This window comes from Cydia splendana, chromosome 12 (assembly GCF_910591565.1).
Source record: "Cydia splendana chromosome 12, ilCydSple1.2, whole genome shotgun sequence".
NCBI lineage: Eukaryota > Metazoa > Arthropoda > Insecta > Lepidoptera > Tortricidae > Cydia > Cydia splendana.
The window spans coordinates 10,234,235-10,242,846 of record NC_085971.1 but is presented as its reverse complement, the minus strand read 5'-3'; the positions used below and the strand labels follow the sequence as shown (position 1 = coordinate 10,242,846).

Genomic DNA, 8,612 nt, shown 5'->3' with positions numbered 1-8,612 from the left:
GAGTGGTTTGAAAAATGGAATCTTGAGCGTTGCGAGGGTTTCAAAGCACGAGGGTTAAACAAAATTTGCCCCCGAGTGAAACACAAAATTTTTCACCACACCAACTTGAAGCAAATATTAAATGTAAAATATCAAACAAAATCAAACCAAATCAAATCCAAATGAATGTAATTAAAAATTTATCATCCAAAATCATCATTTAAAAGTCATTTCTACCAGCAAACATAAGAAACCAACTCAAAATTTGCATTTGATTACTTTGTCTCACATGTGAATAAAATGCAACTTTGCTATCAGTTTTTAAAGTGCAAAGTAAGCCTTTCCGAGCTGGTGTGGTGAAAAATATTTTTAACCCTTTACCAGGCTGACATTTCAAAAATGACAATCGATTGTCAGTCTTACTCATCGAAAATAGAATACATGTTTGAAGTGCCGTATGTGGGAAACATATATCCCTTAGCCTGGTAAAGGGTTAAGACGATCTAGGACATCTCTAGGGTAGAATAATAAAAATAAAACACAAATAGGTACTGAAGTCTAGGTACTTCTTTAATAAAAATATCTGGGAGACCAAGCTTTGCTCGGAAAATATATAAAAACTCAAAATGCGCGATTTCCCAGTGATAGACCTAGCTAGATCGATTTATCGCCCCCGAAAACCCCCATATAGCAAATTTCATCGAAATCGTTAGAGCCGTTTCCGAGATCCCTGAAATATATATATAAATAAATAAACAAGAATTGATCGTTTAAAGTTATTAGATAGATAGATATCGGCATTACTTTGAAACAAACTCGTATCCTGTCAATCAAAAGAAAAATAATAATATGGTATAAGTAGGTATACAGAGCTACGGCCTTTCAACTTGGAGTACCTAGTGTAGTGTGAGATACGAGATATTTTCAAAGTAGTGACGATATTACACATAACTTATTCTGTCAAGAGGATACGATAAGTAAGTCAAAGCGATAATCGGAAGATTATGATATTGAATCAGCCCTGTAATTAACTAACGCAATTAATATCCTTCGTCCGATCCTTCCTGTCCCCAATCTTACCATTGATCTATTTAATCTCGACAAAAGATAGGTACTTATGCTAAAAATCAGAACAAAATATGCATCACGATCAATTTAAAGAATCACTGCTACTGTTAAAAATCTTTTCCACAATAGGTAGGTAGGTAGTAATTGCCAGATGTCATAAAAAAATCATTTGACTAAATCCTCAAATCGAAATTTTCATTCAAACCACTGACTTCCATTGCCTGGATAAGGTTTATAATTCGATCATAAAGAAGAGTCTTTGCATCGATTGCCCACATGAAGTCCAAGTGGCTAAAGGCCCGATCACTAATCCTGAATTTTCCTACAGGTCTGCCGAGTTCCATAAAGAGCCTGTCCACGTCGTTAACATGCGCCATAGGATCAGAAGCTGAGTAGTGGAGGAACACCGGAGTTGTGATCTTGGATAGGTCATAAGCAGGCGCTCTGTAGCTGCCGTATAGTCTCCTATTTTTCAAAAGGCCGTGGTCGTAGCGCTTGAATGACTTATCTGCGATGCTTTGGCCGTAATGAGCAACTTGCCTCACGGAGGCACCCGCGGGAGTGTGGCCGAGCTTGACGGGAAGCATTGTCTGGAAAATAAAGACTATAGATATAAAAGCCTAATTCTCAAATAAATTTTATAGAGTAGATCAAAAACATTAAACAATATTATTTTTGTTGTCACACACCTTTATAAAAGCGTTTTTATCAATACAAAACAAATTGAGTTTGAACATTTATGTACCGTAAAATGGGGTGAGTAGGCGCAAAACTGACATTCAAACCTCGATGACATTTTATTTTTACATATGCAAACTGAATGGTGTATATAATAAGTGTTCCGGACGTTTGTATTTTAGTTTTTATTTTATTTTGGGTAGTTTATTTATTTTTATTTTATTTAAAGGTTCACCAACAGTTATTACTACTTATTACATTGAAGCTTACATCTATACAAACAATAACAACATGCTGAATGTATAACTAATTACTGGTAAACACCACATGCAAGTAATTAAAAAAAGCAAGCTCAACAACAGAGCCGGCACATTTGAACACCTTATTACTGTAGTTCCATTTCTTAACTTTGATGATAAACAGGAAAACCCACCTCACCCCGTAGTCCCTCGTATTTGGGGTGAGTTGGGTTTTCATACAAAGGTGATTTTGGAAGATTGTTGGATCGATTTTTTTTTCTAATGAGTATTTACTATAGCTCCATTTTAAATTGGAATACATTATTTTTGTAGCAGTAAGTAGCCTTAAAAACCTATCTCACCCCCCTTTCAACTCTTCTCTCCCCATTCATAACCCAACTCTTTCCGCGAACCCTACTCACCCCATTTTACGGTAACTGAGAATTGGTTTCTATTTGTACTATTTGTAGGGTATATTCTGATACTTAAATTAAATTTCGATTGGCCAATTGGCCAATACACTCTAGATGGGTAAGTCTAGTTTATTACATTGGTTGGTCTATTTAAGTATAGGTACCTATATTTATCCACTTCTTAAATTATTATCACGTTACATAAAAAAATTAAGCATATACCTACCGAATTATGTTGAGCCTCATTCCAGCCTCCTACAAGGAACAAGATGTTGCTGCATATCTGCTGGAAAGCGACCTCCTCCATGCACAGCGCCTGGCCGGCCCAAGTCATGATTGCACTGTTAGGCAAGAATTCGCCCATACCGATAAGACGAGCCAGACTCTGAAAAAGATAAAATTAATAAGTAAGTTTTACATGTGCTACATCCTAATGTTACGATAAAATTACCTATTTAACTTCAAAATCCCGATATCATTACATGACATGGTGTGTGCGTGACCTCAGCCGTGTCAAATCAGTGCCCCTTGTGTAAACATTCGATAGAGTGACGCGACGTACGCGTTTGCGTTAAGTGTCAATTAGTAGGTATGGGATTTTGAGTTTCCAAAACGTCCCGCTTGGCGCGCTGTTCGAAATCCCATACAAAATAGACATAACGCAAACGCGAACGCTCGTTATTACACTAGTTCGCAAATTGCGGGCATTTTTCTCTGTCACTCTAATTACGCCTTCATTGGAGTAAAAGAGAAAGATCCCCGCAATTCGCGAATTTCGGTTTTCGCGGTAGCCCCTCTGGTGCTGACACCTAATACTTAGTTCTATATATATAGGTAACTATAAACTTACATCAAGTGGGCTTGTAAATTGAGCAAGAGCTTTTAACAGCAGATTGCCACTGTTTGCCAAGTACGCTACCGGAGCCATGGCGTGCATGGAAATGATTTTCTGGTTGTAATCCGGCTGGAGCGAAGCCATCACGAAGAACGCAGTAGTTCCTTGAGAGTGTCCGATATAGTGAAGCCGTTCCTGGCCAGTGCTTTGCAATGCGAAGTCGATCATAGTGGGCAAGTCAATGTTCCCTATTTCATCCCAAGAGAAATCCCAGAAGTCGGTATTGAGCAGAGCGTCTGGGCGAAGACGGAGATGCTCCCGGGAATAGTAGTTGCCACGGGCATTTCCCATCCAAACGTCATAGCCAGCTTCAGCCAGTATATACCCTGTAGAAAAACCAAGTTAATGTCAAATCATGTGAATTCTTGACAATATTAAACATTTGAGAATAGTGCTATTTTTTGTGATGCAGGATTAGCAGGATAGACGTAGGTAGAGTTAGACCAAGAAAAGTCTGCAACGATTTTGATAGCGCACGCAGTGCAAGTGTTATTTTAACACGATATTACCTAGGTACTTACTTACACAATACAGTAATTCGACGAAGCCGTCTAGACAAGGCAATCGTGCGGGGTGCGAGGGGTGGATCGCGCGCACCCGAGCTGCATACATCGCCATTGTTAGTAGCTCGGTACTACTTACTTTAACACTGTGCTACTTAAATGATAAACTTTCTTGACTAAAAAGGCCTTATTGAGTTTTATGATTCAAGTTACCTACCCAATGCACAACCAGGTCCCATCAAAACCCAGTCAGCTGAAGAAGACAGCAGGCCGTGCATCAAGAAGATGACGGGTCTCTTGACGCTGGGGTCGTTGTTCTGATCACGTCCGTGTGGGATGCGGTGTATGGTGAGGATGTAACCATCGCTGGTTACGACATAGTGGATCTCCACGGGATACCCGTACTTCGTGATCAGCTCAGGCTAAAACAATGGCATGTGTTAACCTTTTGACCGCCAAATACTAACGCGCGCTGCTACAGTCTAATACCTATTATATTATTAGAGATGCAACGGATACTTGTTTGGCCGGATACCGAATATCCGGTATGACCACTACCACTACTACCGTACAGAAATGACACTTCCTACAAAACCGAAGTTTGACAGCGATTCAGGGACAAGCTATGTTGTCCTTTCTAATGGATGGCACTATCCCCTTCGGCTATTTAGTTTAGGGTTGTCAAGTTTCAAGTCATTATCTTATGTGTGGTTTGTGTCGCAAAGGAAAGTCAAATTTTGCCAACCCTAATAATTGCTCGTAGCAACGCTGAGCCGAACGGAGCCGAGAGTGCCCGAAAGGTCCAAAAGTCGCCCCACTGCCAATACCCAAATGGCTCGCTTTTGTTAAGTATGTTTTCTCAAACATGCAATGAAATATTGATGTTATGCACTGAAATATGAAACCTATGGAAGTGAAACGTAAACGAAAAATGCGTGCCAGTGTGACGTCATCCGGCCGCTAAACATGGCGGTTTTAGTGCTGCCCAAAAGATTTTTACTGTTACTAGGTTTTATCGATACATCGATAACTTTTGAACGTTCTCGGCTCATTTTATTTAAAATATGAATGAATAATGAATATGTATGAATTATTTGTGGAATTTATATTTTAATAGTAAGTAAGTAAGTACTTAAATATTCTTTATGAGTATATTGTTATGTGAAAAGATACTTTGATTGAGTAAGATGTGTAAAATCTAAGACAATTTCGTGCTTCGAATTTAACAGGTAAACCGAGATGACGCTGTTCAACTCCATATATATTGCGATTTTTGCGGTAACTCTGATTTTCAAAAGTTGACGTTTGACAACTCAGTGACCGCAAAACACATGGCGCAGTACAGCGCCATCTGTTTTGGATGTCAGAATAAGGCCAAGCGCGCACCACGACTTTTTGTCGCGCGATAATTTAGTCGCAGAAATGTGACGTATGTGTTTATATGGCAGTGCGCGCATATGCGACAAAAAAATCGCAGCGATTTTAAAATTGTGATTTGTCACATTTTTCCGCGACTGCTCGCGACGCGATTGTCGCAAAGTGAATTGCAGCATACGGAGTTGTATGGCCCCGCGCGCACTGCGATAATAAAATCGCACCCGGACCTCAGTCGGCATATCGCTCTCCAAGCGTCAACATGTCGGAACCTGCTGCTGAAGACGCTAGATGTTGACCATTTAATTATGGAAATAGAAGGAGATCACCTTTGTGGTATAAATACTCAAAGTCATACAGCGATCACATATTAAAGACAACGTTTCATGACAAACGACTGGTACGAAATCCATGTTGAGAATGAACAAATCGTCGACTTTTTCATCGCAGTGCGCGCAGTGAATTTTCTGCGATATATTACAGCGCGATTCTAAAATCGTGTCGCAAAAACTAAAATCGTGGTGCGCGCTTAGGCTAAGTGTACGTGTTTTTCTTAACCTTTACCTCTCTATTACAATCAATTTTGTTGTGTTGTTAACCCTAAAGTCCGTAACACACTACCGCACCGCACCTCGACCTTGGTGCGCCGTACCTATAAGTGAGAGCGATACAAATTCAAACTTATCAAGCGACGGGTGAAAAAAAAACAAAACACCTTCAGAACATTTATTTAATTACAAAAATAAAGAATTACTTCCGCTCTTCAACTTCAACTTCTTCAACATTTATTTAGCAAATAGGCCAAAAGGGCACTTGTACACGTCAACATTGAATTTACATACAAGCAATAATAATAACAATACATCAACAATTTTATAAAATACAACTAACTACAACTACCAGTCCAAACTAACATATTACAATTACTTATTGATGTACCTATATGGTCTCTTAATGTCGAATTACATAAAAAAAACTATAGTAATAATATAAAAAAAGCCCGCAGGGCAGCTTGTGGAGTAACGACCCCACGGACCCGAGTGCTCCCGAGAGTCGGTCAGGGTCTCCGTCTCCAACCACTTTTTCTTTTTATGTTCATTTCTTGGTACTTAACCTGTAAAACATGTTTTTATTATTTAATTAAGATAATTTAGCTGGTTTTAAGCGGGGTAGCATGATAAAATAAGAAAATATAAATAAACAATCATAATAAATCGATATCAAAGTCGATAAATAAAGTACAACCCTAGCTGAAATGTTTACATTATTTAAGCGTAAAAATATAGTTAAATAAGTCAAATCACTTCATGATCTATAACTGCACATAAGAACCTTGCTATTTATAATGTGAAACATCCTTAAAATTCCCAGGAACATTAACAATAACCAATATTTTTAATGTAAATTATAGCGTACCTGTGTAAGGTTAAAGATGGCTGATTTGGTGTTTTTCTTATGCAGCACCCTAATACACTACTCACTGGCATATTCGCGACGTAATTGTTCACATTTGGCTTCAATTATTTTCAAACAGAAGCAAAATACTGAAAGATAATTAATAATTTTCATTTTCACCACGACTTTTTGACAGGACAAGTACCGGCTGAACTGACTGACAATGACATTTAGGCCGCTAAACATGGCGGATTTTCGGCCGCATTAGGTATTTACGTATTTTCATGAACCACTTTATGTACGTACCGAAATACTGTCATCCTTTTTTGCTGTGGGTGACAGTGCTGAGTAAAAACGAGATAGATAGATATTTATGTTTGTGCCGTCAAAATGGGTGCTATTTGTATAAGCAATTGTACGTATAGAACAATATGTCTTGTCCCTATTATACAGGTCTATGATGTTATGTTCCATATAATAGGCTGCGAAGTATGACGTTTCAGGTGCGGCTAGGACAAGAGGTCGTTAATGGAATTTCATACAAATCTTGCAGGTCTAGGCCGGCAAAGTCCTCTTTTTTAATTTCCATTTTTTTTTTTTTTTTTTTTTAACAATTATGGCCTTTTTAATTTCCATTTCACAGATATTTGTGACACACCATCGTGGCATTCAGCCATTAAAGTGGTAACACACTGTCGCACCGCGCCGCGGCCTCGGAGCGTCGCACCCATGGGTAAGAGCGAGAAAGAGATATCTGTTTCGCTTTCTCGCTCTCACTTATGAGTGCGACGCTCCAGGGTCGCGGTGCGGTGCGATGGTGTGTTATCACTTTAAAAAAAATATAGGCAGTATTTGGTTTATGGTACGATTTCTATTTTTTTTTCATCTTTATAGGGCTGTATCTCCTAAACTGTACGTCGTAGCGCAAAAATAATCAAATTTTCGTTCCCCTCTATGAGACCCCTAAGTCATATTTAAAAAACACAAAAAAAGAACAAAAAAAAAAGAAAAATATTTATAGGGCTGTATCTCCTAAACCGTCGGTCGTAGCGCAAAAATAATAAAATGTTCATTCCTCTGTAAGAAACCCCTAATTAATATTTAAAAAAAAAACACAAAAAAGAGAAAAAAAAAACAAAAACAACTTTATAAGGCTGTATCTCCTAAACCGTACGTCGTAGCGCAAAAATAATCAAATTTTCGTTCCCCTTTATGAAACCCCTAAGTCATATTTAAAAAACACAAAAAAATTATAAAAAAAGAAAGAAACATATTTATAGGGCTGTATCTCCTAAACCGTGCGTCGTAGCGCAAAAATAATAAAATTTTCGTTCCCCATAGGAATCCCACGCACTGAACAACCTATCACATTAGGAGATGAAACAATCATCATCATCCATTTTTATTATTATTTCATTGCATGTTTGAGAAAAGCACTATACATACCTCGGCGGGAAATATGGGGTTGCCCGCCTCAGACCTATTCGGCCTCGCTTCGCTCAGCCGTCTATATGTCTTCGGCCGGCAACCCGTTTTGTCCCGGCCTCTGTAGTAATGTACTATATTTAATCACTTACCACATCTAGTCTAGCATCTTCATAAATGTTATCCGAGATCCTTCCGATAAACTGCTCATCTTTAATGAGCTGTTCTATATCGGCAGCGTGGGGCGAGGCCTTGGCCACCAACACTGCGCCAGCGCACAGCAGAAATCCTAGCCACATATTCGTAAGTGAAAGAAATCATGGACACCTGCTGAGTACGTCGCCGGTTTTATACGGAAACTAAACTGATATAAGGATTTGCTAAGATTAGTGTTAAGGGTAGGTAAATCTATGATTGATGGACACGTACCTACCTATAATTATTATATTTATTCTTAGCAATATACATATACATTAGGTAACTAATCAAAATAACTAATGAATTATCATTTTATTTCTGTGCTTATTTCCTAATATACGAGTATATTGTGTAGGTAAGTATATTTATTTACTGTAATTGTCGTGTGTATTGAAGTAGGTTTCACAAACGAATTTGCAACACGGGCCTCTTTTTGATCAATATT

The 8,612-nt window shown here is 38.4% G+C and overlaps 1 protein-coding gene across 1 annotated transcript; it reads right to left on the bottom strand.

The window, feature by feature from the left end:
* Positions 1–1,197: 1,197 nt before the first annotated feature.
* On the bottom strand, positions 1,198–8,305 carry LOC134795531 (lipase 3-like). Its single transcript, XM_063767418.1, has 5 exons — positions 8,122–8,305; positions 3,993–4,197; positions 3,228–3,598; positions 2,604–2,762; positions 1,198–1,637 (listed from the first exon to the last, which is right to left on the bottom strand). Exons 1-5 carry the CDS (start codon positions 8,266–8,268, stop codon positions 1,221–1,223), a joined length of 1,299 nt encoding a protein of 432 aa, XP_063623488.1. The 5' UTR covers positions 8,269–8,305; the 3' UTR covers positions 1,198–1,220.
* Positions 8,306–8,612: the final 307 nt, after the last annotated feature.

Bases quoted from the DNA above. Each gene is read 5' to 3' on its own strand.
- LOC134795531 (XM_063767418.1), bottom strand. From the start codon at position 8,268: ATGTGGCTAGGATTTCTGCTGTGCGCTGGCGCAGTGTTGGTGGCCAAG. The intron at 4,198-8,121 runs GTAAGTGATTAA...CCATTGTTTTAG, and splicing joins AAGATGCTAGACTAGATGTG to CCTGAGCTGATCACGAAGTA. The intron at 2,763-3,227 runs GTAAGTTTATAG...TATCTTTTTCAG, and splicing joins AATTTACAAGCCCACTTGAT to AGTCTGGCTCGTCTTATCGG.